General features: G+C 39.1%; 2 protein-coding genes across 6 annotated transcripts; both read right to left on the bottom strand.

Moving 5' to 3' along the window:
* Positions 1 to 111: 111 nt before the first annotated feature.
* On the bottom strand, positions 112 to 4,566 carry fdps (farnesyl diphosphate synthase (farnesyl pyrophosphate synthetase, dimethylallyltranstransferase, geranyltranstransferase)). 2 transcript variants are annotated; one of them, XM_041988633.1, is made up of 10 exons: positions 4,417 to 4,566; positions 3,819 to 3,971; positions 3,594 to 3,734; positions 2,883 to 2,963; positions 2,635 to 2,757; positions 1,862 to 1,950; positions 1,686 to 1,758; positions 1,468 to 1,545; positions 1,235 to 1,369; positions 112 to 845 (listed from the first exon to the last, which is right to left on the bottom strand). In XM_041988633.1, the coding sequence occupies exons 1-10, from the start codon at positions 4,417 to 4,419 to the stop codon at positions 645 to 647; spliced, it is 1,077 nt and encodes a 358-aa protein (XP_041844567.1). In that variant the 5' UTR covers positions 4,420 to 4,566; the 3' UTR covers positions 112 to 644. The 2 variants fall into 2 exon arrangements, with proteins under 2 accessions (XP_041844567.1, XP_041844566.1); XM_041988632.1 differs by lacking the exon at positions 4,417 to 4,566 and having other exon boundaries at positions 3,819 to 4,356.
* Positions 4,567 to 8,543: 3,977 nt separating this feature from the next.
* fam189b (family with sequence similarity 189 member B) lies at positions 8,544 to 20,671 on the bottom strand. Of its 4 annotated transcripts, none has more exons than XM_041989006.1 (15): positions 20,218 to 20,671; positions 19,175 to 20,136; positions 19,025 to 19,081; positions 18,482 to 18,589; positions 18,235 to 18,360; positions 17,958 to 18,065; positions 17,601 to 17,761; positions 17,364 to 17,463; positions 16,509 to 16,581; positions 15,213 to 15,501; positions 14,723 to 15,069; positions 14,606 to 14,647; positions 12,954 to 13,129; positions 11,766 to 11,912; positions 8,544 to 11,674 (listed from the first exon to the last, which is right to left on the bottom strand). In XM_041989006.1, exons 2-15 carry the CDS (start codon positions 19,406 to 19,408, stop codon positions 11,420 to 11,422), a joined length of 2,223 nt encoding a protein of 740 aa, XP_041844940.1. In that variant the 5' UTR covers positions 19,409 to 20,136; positions 20,218 to 20,671; the 3' UTR covers positions 8,544 to 11,419. The 4 variants fall into 4 exon arrangements, with proteins under 4 accessions (XP_041844940.1, XP_041844943.1, XP_041844941.1 ...); XM_041989009.1 differs by having other exon boundaries at positions 19,175 to 19,392; positions 19,697 to 20,671; XM_041989007.1 differs by having other exon boundaries at positions 19,175 to 19,462; positions 19,697 to 20,671.
* Between the last annotated feature and the right edge of the window lie 584 nt (positions 20,672 to 21,255).

Consider the following 21,255-nt stretch of genomic DNA (forward strand, 5'->3'; position numbering starts at 1 on the left):
ACATTTGCTGTCATATGACACAGGAAAACATGGCTGTTGATGCAATTAATACTAAACTACTTACCAATCAGTATTGTTGTGTTTGACACACAAATAACAGAATGCAAGGAGTATTTAGCATAAATAATTTTATTATTAAAAGAAATAACATCCAGGCCAGTACAGACTATAGCACCAATATAAAAACATTCAGTATATAGAAATACTGTGCCAGGATGTACCCACTTTTATGTACTGTCCCTGTCGTGCCTAATCAAAAAGTAAATCTATACATGGGAGTATTTTCAGCATTTTGTCGCCTAGCCATGAAATTAATCAGATCAGGCAAACGCTAAGATAAAATCCAGGTCTGTTTGATTCATTCCAAATTACATACAGTATGAGTAAGCAGCTGGTTTAATAAATAGCAGACGGAATCAAATAGACTGACATTCTCAAAATCACAGCCCTATTGAAGTCAGAAGCTTGTCTTAAAAAAAAGAAGACTAAATAAAAACAAACCCTGCAGTATTCATTTTCCCCTTTTTGAAAAAGAAAAAGGTTACAAGGCAGATGCTCAATAAAACCAGATAGAAACAGAAAGCCCTCTGGAATGCACTACATCTGAGACTAATTATACACTCTCTAATAAACAGCATGATCCCTCACTTGTTCCTCTTGTAGATTTTCTTGGCAAAATTGAGGAAGATTGAGTGAGGAAGGTTCTGGGCATGATGAGCGATGAGTTTCTGCAACCGCTGGTAGCTTTCCTCTTCATATTTGTGATACAATGTTTGCATTTGCAAGGTGTTGTACAGTGCTTTGACCTTTTCCACGCTGTCCTCGTCATCACGCCCGTAACAAGCCTGTGGAGGACATTTAAATGACATCAGCTTTTAACGCCAGTAAGTGGCTATAGGGCCAGACTGTGAAGATGAAAACAATCACAACCAAGAGCAGACAAGGACTTCCAAGAGAATTTATACAAAGAATAACATAACTCTGCTTTACAAGTGCTCTAATCACCATTAACAATCACAACTCTAAATGGCATGAAGTTTCATTTTTGGATTAGAAGAAAAAAAAATACTATATTGGCAGGGCAAAGCACATGACTAGAAAAGCCAATCAGAATCTGTTGCCAGTTCAGTTAAATAACTGTTGCTCTATCAGTAAAAGTAATAATATACCAGAGGTTTAATTTTAAAAGCTACAATACTTAAACTAAGAAAGTCCAACCAAAACGGAGGCTCACTTCCAGTTCTGCTTTCTGCTTCGGACTCATGATTTCCAGAGCTTTCACTACCAGCCAGCTGCATTTATTATCCTGGATGTCTGTACCGATCTTTCCGGTCACTGCAGGGTCGCCGTAACAATCCAAGTAGTCGTCCTGCAAACAAAGTACAACAATCACAGTCACCAACTCATTATTCGCAGCGTGTAAAAATCTGGAGAATTATAACCTTGATAATGTGCAAAAGTAATGACCTGTATTTGGAAAAACTCGCCCATCTCAAGTAAGATGTTTTTGGCATTACTGTGTTCCTCTTCACTATTAATTCCTGCCTGCAAAAGGAAAAGAACCAAAGTTATGAGTGGACTTCATGAGCCCAGAGTGTCTGCTCACAAGCAGAGTTCTGCAGTCTAATTCACTGCCTCTCTTCATTCATCACTATAATGCCTACTGAGTTTCCAAACATGCTCACCATGTACATTGCAGATGCCACTGGGAGGTAAAACGAGTAAAAGGCTGTCTTGTATTTTACTATAGCTTGATATCTGAACGACAAGAAAAAAAAATAAAATCCAAATCCTTCTCAGGTAATTTACACTTTTTAAAAGCATTTTTCAATCTTACACATTTACTCACATCTTTTCTTACCTTTTCATGGTGAATCTGCTGAGGTCAATCTGACCAGGTGGAGCAGTCATGAGGTCCAGAGATTGACCGAGCTCTGTCTGGAAAGTCGTCTGAAACACAAAAAGATGCAACAAAGCCATCAGCATTAGACCTGAAACATAGCCTGATGATAATCAATCTGTCATCATTTCCATCATCAGTTGGTTTGTATAAAAAAAGATATTGTTTATTTATGCATGTATATACTGTAGTGATTTTTATGCTTATTTGTCTTTGCTTTATTTTTGATTACTTATTACATTGTTTGTTTGCATTGTTTTAAGGGGGTGGACTGTTGGGAGCTGGTGAGAATCAGCGGCCTGTGTATTTTTATATACCAGGTGAAATGACAGAGAATTTTGATCTTGATTATTATGTATTTGTTTTGTAACGGCTGGCTGAACGAAACACGCAAAGAATTCATTTTTCTTTGTTAAGCATATCTGAGTTATTTTTGCTTGGCTCATGTTTGGTTTCGTTTTTTTAATCCCAACCACCAAGTCACACTTCCTTGTTTTCAGCAACCAGCAGACAAGTTAATAAGAGTCTGGTGTGGCTGAATGGAGGGAAGGCATACACCTTTTGTGCTCCACTCCATGTCTAAGTTTTTTAATTTGCTTTAAGTTTGTGTAAAAGAAAAACATACTATGAATTATGGCAGAAGCTGCACATTTCCTGTGATTAAGCAGGCAGAATAAAAGAGTTGGGACAGATTTGGTATACCTTATTACTGCTTTTCATGGAGAAAGACTTACTTCATTAAATAGCTCCAGTAAGTGGACGTAGTAGGGCTGATCTCTGCAGTGTCGCCGCAGTAGTCTGTAGATTGATGCCTCCACAAGAAACGAATCATTGATGGCATCCAAACCTATACCATCCTTCATAAAACAAAAGGACATGAGCAAAAGTTATACGGAAATATCCTTAATAATTGAAAAGCATTTGTTACTGCACTGTCAAAAGACATTTTAGCTTTTTTTCTGGATTATATATTAAGTCTCACCCGCTTGTACCAGCAGGGCTGTCCTCTTCGAGTCAGAGATCCGTCCATAATGTCATCCGCCATGAGAAAAAATGCCTGAAGCTGCAAGAAACAGAAACATAGTGGCAACACTTAAACAACAAAATGTTAATAATCTTTAAAAGAGTCATTGCTAGGGAGGTGAAATTTTAATAATACAATGAGCAAGACATAACTATGAGAAATGAAGAAGTAATGACCATCCTGTTTTCAGTGTTACAGCTTAAGGGCTAGATGACCACTACTTCTTGATTCCCTAAGAAGATGGGCACCTAACATCTGCTAAATGAAAAAGTAGGGCAAAGTAGTATGGCCAAAGAAAGGAATTTTTGGATTGGGCCAAACTCAGGATAAAATCAGAATTGAATTTACATGGTTTAGCTATGATAAAAAAGGAGATTACATAAATTGAAAGACTGGAAATATAGCTTCTATTCACATTTATTCCTAACTGACTTCAACATACTGGTATTGTTCTTAATGTCAACAAGCCCATAGAGGATTATCCCAACAACTTCCCACTTGGTGTCTCAGTGCTCTCTTTCACTTTCCCCATTTGTTTTGCATGCCAATTTTCAATGAAAGACCAATAATTTGGACTGGATAGATTTCACCAGAGTGTGACTATATTAGCATGGATGGCCCTGTGACATTAAACATCGCCAAGCTTAGACTAAATCGCTAAATCCTCACCATCTCAATGCACCAGCCGACCAATAAAGCCCGCTGCACAGTGTCCTGTGTGAGCTGAGACGGTGGGAGAAGCTCCCGCAGTGAACCAATCACAGACAGACCCCGGTTCTTCTTGCCTCCAGGTACATTGTATACCATAATCTGAAGAACAAGATTGACACATTAATAACGTCAAATGAGCAAACTTGTCACAAGACCTGAGTTATGTGGTATGACAACACATACCTGTCTCAGCCTGTCCAAAGCATCAGCCAAGTCGGGATCCTTAAAGTCTCTTTCGGTGAGCTCTGCCACCAGCTCACTGAACTGCGCTTCAAACAGCTGCGGGTCCGACAGCAACGGCTTTTTGCTCTGCGTCCCATTGCAAACACTGTCTCCCTGAAAAGACGAGGTGCACATCATAACAGAAGGGCTCTTTAATTTATGCGGGGACACTGTCACCCACATGGTACGGAGTATTCTAGGTGCAATAATAACATAGCTTAGCAGGCGCCTCATTTTTGACCAGTCAAAATCTCCCGACTAAAGCCTGGAGACTGGAGTCAGTCAGATTCCGCTAGTGAAATGTTGCTAATTCTAGACTACATGACGCGTAAAACTTTTCCCGGTTGAGAAAACCTCTCAATGTGGTTTAAATCGTAGCCTCACTTTCGCTTAGTGTAAGGATTATGGAAAGGAGAACCTCTAGCAAGTTCCCTTGCTACAAAAAGAAGCGTTAGCTGGCGTTAGCTTACATAGTTTCCCTGCAACCAGTTTAGTACTAAGCCAATTAAAGCATTACAAATCAAAATGTTTTTTGGGTCATTCATATGACTTTACGTACCATAATGCCACTGTCCTCTTATTCCAATTTTCACGATGTAATTCAACAATATATTCCGTTTTCTTTTTCTATTTCTACTGTCAAACTGAGGTCTTTGAACGCTTCTTCGTACCAGGATATTAAGATTGTAGTTCACCGGCATGCACATGCTGTTTTTATCTTTGACTTACCAGACTATAAGTCCCGGCATTCCTAGCGAGTAGGCGGCGACTTGAACGTACCGATTTGACATTGAATGTTTTCATTGGTTGTTTATATCGAACCAGGATGGGTTTTCTTGTTTGTTAACCAATAAGAATTGACAAAAGGCGGAGTTCAAGTGGAGTGGAGTGGCGCGAGGGGACTTAAGGCTCACTGAGGAGAGCGGGGGTGTGATCTGATGTTTCGTCCAGTTATGGGCAACCTGTTAGAAAATTAATATCCACTCTATATGATAAAGGACCCAGTTAACTTAGATTACAGGTTCATTAAACGGACACAGATGGCAAGAGCCTTAGTCACAGCTACCTAACTGGCTAGTGGATCAGTAGAACAGAGATGATTTTTCTTAGAAAAATACAATAAAGCACAATAACACAATAGATATATCTATATATACTTATAAAGGCTTTGATCAGAGTTATAACACAGTCTACAATTGTTTATGTTATAGGATTACTATGTCTTAGCCAGTGTTACAGATCCTGTGTTCTTGAAACATTTTCAGACTATATCAAAGTCAAATTAGGAGACTAAAGCATGACTGGAGCTATCTGGCTCCAGACTTTGATGGCATTTCTGTCCTCGACCTTGCCTTTTTGTTATCCATTAAAACATTCCAAATGTCTACTTTGTTCAATGACACAAGTTGTTTAATGTCACAGGTTTTGAATGATAAATAAAAAAGGAAAAAAAACATGCTGAGGAATGTCAAATCTCTTTATCTAAATATTTTGTTTCTACTTTTGCTTTTTAGCAAAGACTTAGAGTATGCTGATAAAGACATTTGCAGGACTTGTTATTCAGTAACAGACAGTCATGACTTGATGCACAAGGTCCTTACTGTATCATAGCTGGAGCAAAATCATGCACACACAAGTTAAACTACAGTAAACAAGAGTTCTGTTGGCTATCTTGAACAGGGACATTTCTGTGTGGAGTTTGCATGTTTTCCCGTGATTGTGTGAGCTCTCTTTGGGTACTCTGGCTTCCTCCTGCAGTCTAAAGACATTAAGTTAATTGGTCACTCCATATTATCCTTTGGAGTGTTTGTCTTTTTGTGTTGACCCAGCAATAGACTGGCAGCTTGTCCAGGGTGTACCCTGCCTCTTGCCTAGTAAGTGCTGGGACTCGGGGGAATAAGCAATATAGAAAAAAGGAAGGAAAAATCGCAACACTCAGAAATCCAAGAATATCATCATCCAAATCTACAAGAAGCCAGTGAGGCACATTGTTTTCGCTAATATAATTTAGCATTATGTAATCAAATCACTGCTCATTTAGAATGGTAGAAAAAATTCATAAATCACATTCACAAGGAAACAGATTTGACTTTCTCCTCTGGTATTAGAAACTCCATTAGTTTGTAGGTAGTTTTGAAATGATAATCATTAGCTGTAAAATTGTCATCAAAACATGCAAACTTTCTGGTCAAAATAACAGATTTGGTCTCTTTTTGATATTTTTCTCCCCTTTTAATTGAACAGTACTCACTGAGATTACAGGCAACAAAACTTCTGATACCAAAACAGGCAAACTGTGAAGGTGTTTTCTGACATTGTACAAACAAAACTATTTCAATTTTGCAGAAAAAAAATGTTGTCATGCAGTATGAAGTAGCCCATCTGCAACATTTCATTAAGTTATGCTCTTTAGGTGTCTGCATGGCACATGTTTAATCTATTGTTAATTTTATTGGGTTAAAACGTTATCCATGTAGTCAGTCTCTCAAAGCCCATAAAACACATTACATTATCCATCATAGATATAGTCAGCTACTAAAGGGTGCTTTAATGCTGTTTCTAACCTGCTTTGTACAACTGAAGGTCTTGAGGTCAAAGTCTTAACCCTTTTCTCAACCCTTATTTTTCACTTGTTCCTCTTGTAGATTTTTTAAGCAAAACTGAGAAAGACTGAGTGAGGATGGTTTCCAGAATGATAAGCAATTAGTTTCTGGAGTTGCCGCTTCATATCTGTGATACAATGTTGGCATTTGCAGGGTGCAGTACAATGCCTTCACCTTTGACACACTGGCTTCATCACTGTGACCATAGCATGCCTGAAAAGGGACATGAAAATAAAATATATAGTGTAATAGCAATGTACTTACATTACTGGGGCTGGAGAACCCAGTTTCAAGTCCACAGACTGGCTGCTGAGATGAACCCCCATGGGCCCCTAAGCAAGGCCCTTAACCTCAAAACTAGTCCCTGGGCACCAAAACATGGTATTTCACATGTGAATCTAGAGATGGGTCAAATGCAGAGGCTAATTTCCCAATTAGGAATAATAAAGTGAATATTATCATTATTACAACACAAGTGAGAATAAAAAGAAAATAACAATGTTTGCCATTAAATCAAGACTTCAATAAAAAGCTCCAGCAGGTGGACGTAATAGGGCTGATCCCTGCAGTGTCTACAATGTAATCTGTAGAGTGATGCTTCTAAGAGAAGTGCATCATTGACAACATCCAGACCTATTTCCTCATTTGAAAAAAAAAACAAAAAACAAAAACAAAACAAAACAAACAAACAAAAAAAAACAGACACATTTTACAAAAAAACAAACTTTAATACATCATTAACCCTAAAAATAAATCCTTACACTACAATAAAACATTTAGTTTTCTTACCTTCTTGTACCAGCAGGGCAGTCCTCTACAAGTCACAGAGTCATCCATGATGTCATCTGCCATGAGGAAAAAATCCCTGAACCTGCAAATAACAGCAGTCACACTTAAATTAGGAAACGCAACGCTCCCTGAAAAGTATCATAACAACAGTCAGGATGAGTCTGTGCTTGTGAGGTGAAGTTACAGTGAAACCCTATCATGTTTTTATTATGTGACAAAACAGTTGTTTAGTCTTTGAGTCAGCATGCAGGTATTAATAGGTGTAAGTAAGCAAAATAAGCACAAATTTGGACTAAGATGAAGACAGCCTTTCTGTGAACGTACCAAAGGTAATGGGAGAAAGTATTACATTAAATTTTCCTCTCAGTTCTGTTAGCTGGCATGGTTTTTGGCATTGACAGTCTCTAGTTTAGGTGAATCCTTTCTTCTTTGCCACCCGGACTCTTGTCTCCTAGGGCAGTGGTTCCCAAAATCAACAGGCTAGACCCCAACCCTGAAATTTATAGAAGACTCTTTCTCTTTGCTTGGAAGTCAAAACTCTGAGCTGGAATTTATGTCACAGTTAAGTGGCTTGAGATCTGTTTGCATTTCAGTAACTAGCAGGATTTGCATCAAGTCCTCTAATTAAAACCAACAAATGTTAAGGTATGTTAGCTCATACCTTAAGATAAGACTAATTACAGCGGCCTGTAATGGACCATTCATACAACTTGCAAGAAGTAAATACCACACATTTGAATTTTTTTTCAACATCAGAGTAGATATCCTTCTTAAGTCTTCTGTTTAAAAACTTGCAAAACCCAAATAAACAGAGAGGAGGTGGATGAATGACAAAGTTATGTGCAGGACTTTCAACACTTTGCTAAAATACTTTTGCTTTGGATTAAAAAAATGACACAACAAAGTCAACGCTACTTGGTTAGTGCAAGAAAACAATCATAGTTATCGTTAAATTTGAATCTTTTTACAACATGACCATCCCTTTCATGGGTGCAATTCTGTTGGCTACCAAGGTTACATGTAAACACAAGATTTTACTTGAAAGTTTTGTCATTTTCTGGTTGGGTTTAGGTAATAACATAATTTCGGGGCAGAAATCAAAGCTACTTGGTAAAAAATAGGAAACAATCATGGAAAGGGGGAAAAAATGTTGGATTGTGAGTTATGGTCTAGTCTCTGTGTTCCAGGTGAATGGAAGGACTTCACCTTCCCTTTAATAAATCAGCAAATATGCAACAGTGATGGTATTTAAAAATCCAAAAAAGAAGAAGCATGCAAGGACACCAAACAGAGCAATAGATATGTGATCAAATTTATTCAAATGAATAAAATCAACTGTAAATAACAACTGAAAGACTTAACATACATATACTTCTCATGCTGCCTTTCTGGGGAAGTTCCCAGTTGTTACCAAATGCACCATCAGCACAAAGGATGGTAAATGTGTGTGAGCTCGACACCAATGTTTCCTGATGAAATAACCAATCACAACACAGTAAAACATCCTTCAGAATCAGTGCCTCAGCCTTGAGAGGTATGGAGTTCAGTTTCAATCAATACTGAATAAAGGAACAAACAAACACTTAAGAATAAATATTTTACAGTAGTTAGGTAAATACATACGCCTTTGAAATAAATCCTTGGATAAATAAATAAACATGAATTCATGGTTATGTAAAATAAATATGGTAAGCAGCAGCTCTGACCTAAAGTGTTCATGAGTAAGATAAACATTTAATCTCACATTAACCATTTTCCACTGATGTACAGGAATGTAACAACAATTAGTCCCCTGATATGCAGGATACAGAAAAATGCTGTTTTGGGAATGTATCATGTTGGAACAGTCAGCTAGTCACTTTTACTCACTGATCTCTGGCACCATCACTTTTTCTGTCTGACTTGGTATTATTATATATAGTGTAAAATATAAAAGAAAGTTAAGAGAGTAAAACAATGCTTTGCTTTCTACATCTTATATTTTGTTCAAATATACTTTTTCTGCTATAAATGTTACATTAGTAACACTTACATTCAACTTTAGATATTTTTAATCATCATACAGTCGCACTTGTGAAGTTTGTCACTTGCTGAACTGACAGAGAAAAACCAGCTTTTATCATTTGAGATGTTTACCTTCATGTTTATTTTACATTTTTTGTTTTGGCATCTAGCATATCTAGTCTGGCTCTAGTTTTCTTTTTTTTTTGCTTGTTTATACTGTATATGTGTATACATACCATAATGACACTGTTCTCTTACTGTAAACCACCTTTCTGCTTCCTGCTGCTGAGCTTCAGTGAACGTCTCCCCAAAGCAGCATTCAGTCCTGCAGCTATTTTATTACATAGTATCTGACTTTAATAGCTCTAAAAAGTTGCACATTTGCTATTAATTATTCTCATTGGTCTGTTATATTAGTTCAAGAGCTCTCCTATGGTTTAACCAATAGGCGAGGCGGGGTTTTAGCTGGAAAAGTACATAAAAAATAGAATTGTATTACATTTCAGAGTGGCAAGATCTTGTCCTTCATAACACTTACACAACTGGAAGGAAATGTCTTTTTTTGTCTATAATTTATTTCATATCTGAAGTAAGTGTCATATTTAGAATACATATTATTCAGGTTCCAAGGCTGTATCCTGTTAAGCCTGCAATACAGATACAATTTCTTCAAATAAATAATGTTTTTTGCAAGACAGGAGGTAGAAACACAGCACAGTGCCTTTCATTAGGGGGTGTACAAGTATGTGGGTGAATGTGTGTTTAAAGTCTTTAATCTTTAAAGACTTTAAAGACAAAAAAATCTTTAAAGTTAGTGAGCACACCAGAAACCTTCCAAAAAAAAAAAAAAAGTTTGTACACTACAAAGATCCTTCAAAACTTTTCCAGAGCTGCCAGAACAACCATCTGTTCAATGTCAAGAGAGCTTCTGGATATCCTTTTAAATTTTTTCCTTTAATCATGCTTCAACAATTATTGCAAGTCCAAAAGGACGTGTGCCAACACACAGTGTGCAGCCTGACCACATGATAAATTTCTCGGTACATTTACTGCTAAAGACTCATGTTCCACAGTAGTTTACACCTCTTTATCTTACAAGGACCAGGCTGTTTTAACCTACATCTCAAATATCTCTATAGAAATGACAAATCTTTGTCCTTGACCTTTGCCTCTCAGCTTTCTTTTAAGTCAAATACAATTCCATTGGCTACTATCCTAGGTCTTGGGTGTAAGAGGAGAAATGAAAGAAGCAAACATGCAGATAAAGACATTCTGAGCACTTATTACTTAGTTACACAGATAGGATTGGATGCACCTATTTTTTTCCTGCTGTATCACAGCTGTAGCAAAACATGCACACACAGAACTGAAACCACCGTGTCCATCCAGAGAGTACATTCCAAAGGCTGAACATGTGTCTGTAGTGTGCAACAATGTCTGTTGACTGCCTTGTTTTGTGACAGCCATCATGTAGGTGTAAAATAAAGTGGGACTCCATTAAAAAGAGAAATACAACTCATCAAGGGTTTCGTACATGGCAGGATCCGTCCTCATGTACAATCTCATCAATTTATCTTACACTGCAGTCAGCTGGCTATTTGTTTATTGGAGCATTTTGTCATATAAATGGAAGACAAAATAAGTATACCCATGACTCGCTTCACCTGAGCGATCTGGTGGGTTAACAGCAATACACAAAAAGGCCATAATCATTTTGCAATCCATGATTTTCTAACAGAGTGAATGCTCATTTAAGCAGTAGTGGAATGAATGCCAGATGAGTTCTGTCTCCTGTCTTGAGCTTTTTTCTCCTGGTGAGAACTGAGAGGAGGTCAAGAATAAAGATGCTTCTGGTACGTTGGTTTCAAAGAATCTTGGATGTTTTCTGATTGAAGGGGAAACACATCTGTCAGAAATGTGCATCCTATGGCCATTGATTGTTGGTGAAATAAGGAGCTCCAGGATGATGTTCATATAATGTTGAGCACCAATAAATAAGGTAATTTGCTCAGCTGGCTTCAGGAAATGGTGTTGACAAACAAATGGGGAAGACATTTAAAATCTCATTATAAAATGTGTTCATTTTGGGCTTTTGCCACAATCCTGCCATCTTGTGTGGTGTCTCCTTCTTTCTTCCCCTGTCTGTCCTTCACCCTCCTCTTCTCATCACAGTGCAGACTCTGAATAGAGAGCCCCTGATGACCCATGTGGTGGATGAGGTGTCACTAATCGCCGTAATGATGCAGATGAGGAGAAGCTTAAATCTCCACAGCTGCGCAGGTGGATCCCCTCTGGCGCCCGGCTACTGTGATGGCGGTTGTGTCGACTGTCACTGTGAGAATGATGATGTCCACGGTGGTGAGGACGATGGGAGTGATGGGTGGGGTGTCCTCGGCTGGTGCTCCAAGGGGTCCGCAAGACCTGAAGATTAATGTAAACAAACCAAAAATTAGACAGAAAAAGGGGATACTAAAAGTAATGGTCTGGACACAGTTAGAGGTAGTAATCATACTTGTTCCAATGGTAAGTGGTTGGTGGCAGCCCCCTCGGCTCCACTCCTCCTCTTAGACCCCTGTCCTGTGCTCCCAGCATGCTCGGAGGAGGGCGACAGATTACGTTTGGAGCGCTGCAGGAAGCGAGCCACCAGAACTCGGGTAACCTGAAGAGAATAAAATAATGCAGTACCATAAGGAGAGGAAGCAGCAACAATTCTGTAGATTTGCTGCTGTGCTTGAGATCATTGTCCTGTTGCATGACCCAATTTCATCCAAGCTTTTGCTGTTGCTCTAGTATCCAGTAGAGTTTATAGCTGACTTGCTAACGGCAAGGTACCCAGGTCCTGTTGCTGCCAAACAAGTCCAAGTCATCACCCAACCATCACCATGCTTGATAGCTGGTATGAGATATTTGTTGTGATACGTTGTGTTTGCCTTTCACCAAGCATGGTGCGGTGCATTATGGCTAAAATTTCAAGTGTGGTCCAAAGAAAATTGTTCCAACGATTTTGTAGTTTGTTCAAATGCAACTTTGCAATTCTAAGCTGAGATGCAGCTCTTGGGTCTTTTGGAGTTTCTCTGGGCATTGTATGTTCTGACTTTAGGGTGAACTTGGTGAGATGTCCACTTCCTTAGAAGATTGGAAACTGTCTTTAATGTTTGCTGCTTGTCTTTCTTGTTGCAAAATGATGGAATCCAAATTGTAAATATCCTTTTAGCCCTTCCCAGACTGATGGGCAGTAGTTATCTAAAGCAATCTCTAAAATAATTGACAATTTCTTTCCTCCTTGGAATTGTGTAAACAAACATCTAAATAATCCAGACCAACAAACTGCCAAAATCTCAGCTTTTATAGAAGTGCTCACACTTGCCAATAATCAATTAATCAGCTGCATTTTATTAACAGAGCTTTCTATTTACCCTCTTAATTCCTATTAAATCAGTAAAGATGAACAAAGTTTATCCACACAACTTCTGTATGTTTACTCAGCTTTTATTACATTAATAATAACTTGTGATATGTCATATGTTCTTCATCTTAAGCCATGTTAAGCTTGTTTTAAAATCTGATAAGGACCAGGCAATTTTTTTCTCATGTAATAACAATGTAAAGGTTTAAGATGTACTTTATGTTCCACCTGACCGGATATGAATGTTTTTGTGTTTATTACTTTTGTATCTACTGTTAACAATGTCTGACTTACTTTAAGGTCTCCAAGAGAACGGTGGCAGTCTTTAGGTAAACGTAGTGGTGAGGTGTGTGCAGGTTTGGAGGGCACCTGCACCCCTGTGGCTGCTGACTTCATGTTGCCTTTACTAGGGAGAGCTGCAGCAGGAGGCAAAGGAGTGCAAGGCAACAGACATGCCTCAGAAGATGGACCTGTGAACCAAAAAACAAGACAAAGATTTTACCACACATTTAATAGGCTATAATACTGGTAGATGGGCTGATCTACAGAAGAGGAGAATAGTAAAGAACTAGAGGAAAAATGCAAGCAGTTTGCACTTTTAAAAGCTTTTTTTCCCCCCAAATCTTTGCATAGAAACAAATAAAATTTAAAGACAGCCCATCAATTCAACCTGCCCCTGTTGAATAAAAGGTTAGCAAAACAAGATGCTCAAAGAAAACATTGCTCATTAAAATGCATCATATTTAGTCATTTTGTCACAATATGTCTCAGATTCATTTAATACATTTTAGATATATACTGCAAAGATGTGATGAGTCCATAATACATGCCTGTATATGTAAAATTATAAATATAATACCACTGATGTTTATGTTATGTGAACACCACATATGTCAGGACTCCTAGGGTACTATACGGTATACACTGCTGCCCTTAAAGTGCTGTATTGCTATAGTAATGGCAAAATAAATTCAGTTGTGAGCCTCACTGCATCTGCATTACAGCATACTTGCATATATGGTGTTTAATTAGCCCTGAAGAGATTAGGAATAAATCTGCAATACTAGCAAGATAACATAAAAGAAGAAGAAAAAAATGCATCTTTTCTCTGGCTGAGATTTGTATCAACAGGTAAAAGTAGTGATTTTAAAAAATTGCTCAGTACGTAACTTTACATGGGAACTTAGACATCATATAGACAAATACATGCAGATAAACATACTGCAGAAACGGGCAAGAAGCTCTGAAGTGCTGCATCTTGTCATAATGCGCATTAATCAGTTCACTCTTTAGCTCACGCATCAGTTCTTGAGAAGTGATAAATTTCCTAATGCATTGCAAGAAACAAAATATTTTCTGTAATGTAATGGTCAATAATGTGCTATAACTAATTAGACCATCTTAAAACACAATAAACATTGTTGTGTAACATGACTACAGCTGGAAAATCCAGTAACTGTGGCAAATATTTTTTTTATTATATTTTGCAGTTTAAACCTTTTAATAGGACAATGACAACATCCATAAATCGGGGTGGGCCAGTTAAAGTTATTATGAAAATATCAAGCTGGCGAGGGATGCTTCCACTGTAGAATTTAATTTATTGCCATGTAGCTATCATAAAATAGTTTCACCTCAAGAGAACATTTTACAGGAACACATTTGCAGGTGTCATCTGATGATTAGAGCCAAGAGAGTTTGATTAATCAAAATAATTAGCTGTAATATGCTGAGATATATGTCATCAAAACATTACTGATGTGTTTTTATTTTGGGCTTAATTAGACATTCTCTCTTTTAATGGAAAAAAGAGAAACTGCAAGGGAGCAGCAAGACAAACAAAAAGGTTTGCAATCAGGTTTAAATCAAGAATATTTTACACTTTAAATAATCAAATACCTAAACATCACACGAATAAGCCCTGTAGATATATGAGTAACCCTTACCTGTCTCTGTAGATGCTTTGCTTCCTCCGGAGCCAAAGTCAACTAGAAGACATAAAAGAGCAGGTTATGGTAATTACAAACTTGTTGCAGAGATGTTTTCTTGACAGTCTGACTCACCTGTGTCTGTCGAAGAACTGAGGCCTGGTTCACTATGTGATCTCACAAGGCGTAGGAAACTTTCACTGTGCCTTCTCACATTCTCTCCATATTTTTCACTTCTTCCAGCCCTTCTTTGAAGGCAGAGGGACTGGTAAGGAAAAGGTGATACACTCCCATGCTCACTGACAGCTGAGGGGGATGAAGCAGGTGGAGCAGAGGAAGCCGGAGCTCCTTGGCTTGAGGGAGTGGAAGGTTGAACTCGAATCTCAGGGACAGACGATTGCTGCTGATTAGTTAAACTCCCTAATGCTTCAAGCTGGGAACAGCTACTAGCTAGCATAGCTTGGCGACGCAATACTGGAGACCTGGGCAACAAAATAGTATAGCACAAAATGGTATGTCTATTTGACTGTACTATTATTCAAAATCATACCTTAAGCTTAACAAAGTTCAGTAAGTATTTGTTACATCACCACAGAATTACCTGTTACCATATTTTTTTTCTCACCTGTATGTGGTGGTAGCTGTGCTGGGTGAGGAGCAGGAGTTAGACCTCTCTCCTCTGATGAATCGCTTGGCTCTTGGTCCTCCTGCCAGGGGACTCTCTGGTGTTTGAGACGGTGGACCACGAAAGCTGATGTACTCCCCTGCATCTCCCCCATCACTAGACATCCTGTTGCTCCTCTCCCCATGGTTCCTTAGCCCAACCTCCATTAGACAGGAGTCCTCAGAAGGGGAGGAATCATCTGGGATGTCCACAATTTCTGACATCAACAGAGATCCACTGTCCATTGACACTATTAAAAGAAATGTTTTTGTTTACTATAAAGGGAAAAAGTCCACATTAACTTATTGTATGATTTTTAACAAACTGTTTTCACTCTCTGCTCTTTTGGTCAGGAGTCTGATATGCCAGTGAGAAGTTTCCAGAGCAAGTAATATGGTAAAGTGAAAAGTGTTGGCAAAACTTCAGGTTTTTTTTTCTTTGCAATCTTAACAGAATGTTTCCAAATAACTTTTGATATGTCAAAGAATAGTACAGTAGCAGATTGAAGGATGTCAAAATAAAGAACAAAACAAAGGAGGTGATAAACATCCGTCCCAAGTTGAACTTAAACACAAGCTCCTTGATTGAGAGCCACATGTCTGTCCCCCTTTCACTCCTAATGCTGTCAATGATACTTGTTGGGAAGTCAGCTCTGGAGAAGTACTTTTCCTCATTGCTATTTACTGCTGTCACAGGTGGTGCCTCACTCAATGGTCACAGGAAAACATCATTTTATTGAGATAGCTTATCAACAAGAAACATGAGGTCAGAGAGGGAAGGGGGCAAGAGACCTGACTTCCAAGGATTGGACTTGATACAACCTTGAGACTTCTGCTTTTTTACTCCCTCTTTTCTTTGTATTTATTTTAACTTAATTTAGACTCCATTTTCTCTACTACCTTACTACTTTATTACACATTTAAAGTACTGAGTTAAGGCTAGTCAGTAAACATACATGGTAAAGGATATAAAAACATTAAGGTAAGACATTCAAATACACAATTAAATACATATAACTGAAAGCTTTGCTGACATTTTCCACATTGTTGGGTGATGCTTACTGTGACTACTATGTTAGCAACTTGGGAAAGCCTTTACATAAAAAAGTAATGTTCTGCATAGGTTGTAATCGGTAGGTTGTGGGGTGGGCACTCAGTTGGGTTGCAGTTTGCAAGGTGTGCCACTAGATGTTACTTCATCCTGCACACTGGGTCTTTAACAATAACATAATTAATACAAGATAATCAGTTTTTGCACCTTCTCCACTGAAAGCTGTAGAAGTTCCTCTCTCTCCAGACTGCTCAGCACCATGAAGGTCAAATACTGTTGCCTTGACAGTCACACACACACAAAAAACAAACAAACAAACAAACAAACAAACAAAAAAAACAATAATGAGCATGGTCAATAGGTAATCCCACATAGCATACATTGTAATTACACAGTAGCTTGAAAAAATTTGGTGATTCACTGTCAAGAGTCCAAAATGAGTCAAGAAAGAGTTAATCTGAAAGCACATGCAACTTTTACTATTGTTTTAAACCTTGATTTCTTTGTAAAGGCTTCTGAATTGTTCACAGGCATTGATGGAAAGTCTAGGTGAGGCAGATTTCAAAGCTTCATGCATACTCCAATTCTTAAAGCCTCAAAAATCAGTATTGAAAAACCCCTTAAAACAGGTGCCTGACAATCTGAAAATAAAACCCACAAAGAAGGCTTCATGAAGATGACCAAGATTTTCAGGAGGATATTGCTTTAGTTTATAATGTGATATAGAAATACTATTGGACAGGAACATGAACAGTCAAGTTGAGGATTAGAAAACACACACACACACACACACACACACACACACACACACACACACACACACACACACACACACACACACACACACACACACACACAAACAAATAAAAAAATTATGGCTGAATGCTGATGTACTTTTCTACTGTGTAAAAAATGCAATACCTGATTATCAATGATTTGTCATCTCTAACTTTATGCCCTTTGGTCATCTTTTACTCAATTAGATATTCACAGCAAGAGAAATATATATTGACAAGGGGTTCCCAAATATCTACACACCCCTTTGTATACACACATGCTCACCTGGCTAACGGCTCTTTGTCCCATCACAGCTTCATACGGCGGGGGGCAATCAGTGGGGTACAAAGGAACAGGGCTCTCCATTGAGCCATTGTAAGTGATGCTAAAAGTTGATACATTAAATATTATTCTCAAACAAGTTATTGTCTTACATACAAGTCATTCTCTAACATTCTACTGTGCAGTTATATTGATGCATGGCAAAACAAAAGTGATAACAATTTATAAAAAATATTGTACCTCTGGGCATCTGTCTCTGAACTGCAAGTATACTCAGGAGGATAATAGGGGGGTGGAGGGATGGGTGGAACAAACTCCTCAAAATCCATGATGTTGGTCAGGAATGCATCTTGGGGAGTGGTGCATTCTGGATTGACGGACCGAGAGCGATGTGGGGCCAGCTAGGTGTGAACCATGAAAGGTGCATGAAAGTCACACAATAAATAAGGTTTGTTTGTGAAAAGTCTTAAACCCATACATTCTAATCTTGAAATACAGCACTGCAGCTGAACTGCAGGCTACTTGCATTGTACAAAAAATAAACAAATAAAAAAATTAAGTCAGTCACTTAATGTAAAGTGCTGCGTCTGAGCTCACCAGGTGCACAAGGTCCAGGGAGAAAATATGGATACTACAAGTCACAGTAGACAGCGTACAAATAATGGTGGAGAGAATGCTGAGCCCACATGCACTGAACAAAAGGTCCTGTAGAGAAATATGCATTCAAAAAAATCTTAATGTCATGTCATGTTTTTCTTATTTCTTTCTTTCTTGTTTCTTTTATTTTATTTTTTTTTGCATTTCAATTGTTGAAACATATATATTCTTATGTTCAAAATAAATTCCTATAATAGACATTACACATTGTATCTACCTTCAGCTGATGTCTGATTGAGTGGCATTTAGTGTTACCGGGGCTGTATGATAGGACCAGAGTATCCTCCTCCTCTATGGAGCAGGTGGGAGAGAGTGCACAACACACACACCGGCTGTTCTCCACCTACAAACATTACCATACTCAGTGATGCACCGATCTGCACACTTAAAACATTTTTCAAACTATTCCTGGCATCTGGCTAGAAGGACAAATCAGCACATGGTAAAAGACAATGCTTGCATACCTGGCAGGTGAGCATAGACTTGACCATCTGTGCATTCTGGCAGGAGAGCATTGAGCCAGCCAGGCTGAGGATGACACACACTGCAGACAGCAACATAAATAGTGACACCTGTGGAGGGACAAGGATACATTTGGAGGAGGATGTCAAAACTGTTTTTCAACTAAGTTACGGAGTAGAGAAGGGGGCTTTATTAATTACATTATCAGAAAGGAGAAAGAAGTCAGTGACTATTTAGTTTTAAGGAGGCCAGAAATTATAAACCCTTCAAAAGTCCAGTTTATGTTTAAAGTGTTAATTATTTTCTTTCATTTATAGGGGAATATTCACAATAAAATGTTTGGATAACCATGGATTTTTTTCTAAAGAAACTTATAAATCTTTAAAACTACACATAGATATGAAACCTCTCAAAAAGGTCCTACAATATTAAAGAGTAATATAGGACCTACCTTTTGCTTTTTGACTTATGCTTTACATACAGTTTACATACTGTTTTTAAGCCAATGTGGATCAAACACTCCTTAAATGCAATAATGCACATACCACCAGAGTCAAAGGTCTCCTCCAGGATATTATTCCAACTATCCCTGATGCCACCACCTGGAAACACAGCACATGTTTGTGTTTGGAAACAAACACCCCCTTTAGGGTGTCTTTATGTTTTAGGGTGTGTTCTGTCAGAATCATACTTACAAAGAAGCCAGCCCAGAATGGGCAGGACTGCCTCACACGAGCAGAGGAGGTGAAGGCCATGCTGGTGAAGGAGAAGGCCAGCACCATAGCCCCAAGGCCCAGGTGGCACAGCCCCAGGTACAGGAGCAACCGTGCCCCTCCAGGTCCCCGGCCTGACATGCCTCTGCGGCTGTCTGACCAACCTCGAGATCCAGAGGCTGAAGCCACGCTGCTGGAATCTGAAGGTGAAGGCATGTTTGACTTGTTTGTGTGTATGTGGAAGAGGCTGGGAGAGGTTTCACGCTTACTCTGAGTTCATAAAACAAGTTGAGTGGGCAGAAACAGAGGAGGGAGAGACATAAATGCTGGCATCAGAGCTCCAGTCTATCAAAATTATGCGCCAAACTCTCCACTGGTAATTGCAATATTTCCTGTGCAATGTCCCATGGTGTGCACTACAGTCCAGTCAGTGAGTCCAAGAACTTTGTCAGCAGAAAGTTGAGAATTGAGTAGCCACAACAGCGTCACAACCGCCTTACTCACCTCATTTGACGTTTCGGCTATTGTACTAAGATTGCTTCCTTGAATGCAGTGTCCTTTCACCCCCTGCAGCTCACAGGCCACTGTAGCTCACAAAGTACAGTTTGTGCCATTCTCCCGCTAAGGTCTATTAAAACACAATCACACAAATGGATCAAGTTTGTTTTTTCTTTGAAATCTTCACATTATCGCTAAGCACATTAGCTTTTTGTAGCTTCTTTCTCTCCATCTTCTTTCTCCCACGTCTCTCTCCTCTCGCCCGTGTGGCATTGCGGTAACCGGAGACCCGAGCAGGCCGCAATTTCTAAAGCGTCCCAAAGAAAGCAGCTGATCGCTCGTTGTTTTCGATCTCTGGACAAGTGACATACGGCGGTCAGTCCGTGCGTCCAGTAAGGAAGAACAACGTCCGTCCCCCTCCCGCGACCTTAAATTAATTCCTCGTCCTGTCACGGAGAAGAAAAGACAACGTGAAGATCAAAGCCACAAGATTACATCGGTTCGTTCAGGTGGCGAAGACTAATTACCTCGAGATCTTTCATCGATTTTCAATGTAAATCGGAATTAGTTGCCAAGCTGGAAAGGCTAATTTAATTTTTTTTTCTTTAATTTTTAAAAAAAGTCCATCTTAGGGTTTTTGCGGTGGTCCAGAAACACCTAGACTCCCCTCCTTCTCCGCATCTTCCCTCCCTGCAGTCACGCGGGCATCCCGTTCAGCTCGTGCATTTGTGTATGTGTGTAGCCTATATCCCTGACGTGTACCTCACTGCCTCTCACTAGGATTCACATGGCCATAACAACATAGCCTATGTCGTTCAGTCTGGATATCCGAGATAACAAAAATCCATCCATGCTCGTCTTTAATTCTTCTTTCTCACGCGCCCCGCCCTCTGCTGCCCTCACGCCTTTTGCTCTGCTCCTCGGCAGAACTCTGACGCTGCCAGGGATATGTGTTTGCAAACGAAAACCTGGCCTGCGTGATGACAAGGCACGCGGAACGTCCAGGCAACTTGGAGATGCGGCAGATTGCGCGCACACAGTCATGGTGCTGATGCTGGGAAGGAGGGTTGGTTGCCTAGCGACAGGTTCTGGCTCTTGCTGCTGCAGCAAAACAGTACCAGCACTAGTTTAAAAGCAGGCAGCAGGGGTTCCTTGTAATGAGAATATGTGTCCGATAAGCTGTCGTCAGAAACATTTCTCGTATTATTATTATTATTATTATTATTATTATTATTATTATTATTATTATAGAGTGAGTATTATTATAAGTGAGGAGAGGCAGCTTTTAACAATTGTAGGGATGGATCGAGTTGACAAGTAGAGGATTTGGATTTGAGGATAAATTCAGATACGGCTTGGACGGAGGGGAGAATAAAACTGGAGAATGTGCTTATGGGGGATGAGTAGGGGGCGGTGAAGTCCACTCCAGAGACTGCAGCTCCCCACGAGGCTGGGTGTTGGTGAATGTCAGAGATTCTGGAGACAAAGAAAGACATGAGTAAGTTACAGAAGTCGGTGGATTGCATGTGGTGGGGAAGAGAGTCAAGTGGTTTTGTAATATTGGT

This window comes from Melanotaenia boesemani, chromosome 6, assembly GCF_017639745.1.
Source record: "Melanotaenia boesemani isolate fMelBoe1 chromosome 6, fMelBoe1.pri, whole genome shotgun sequence".
Lineage (NCBI taxonomy): Eukaryota > Metazoa > Chordata > Actinopteri > Atheriniformes > Melanotaeniidae > Melanotaenia > Melanotaenia boesemani.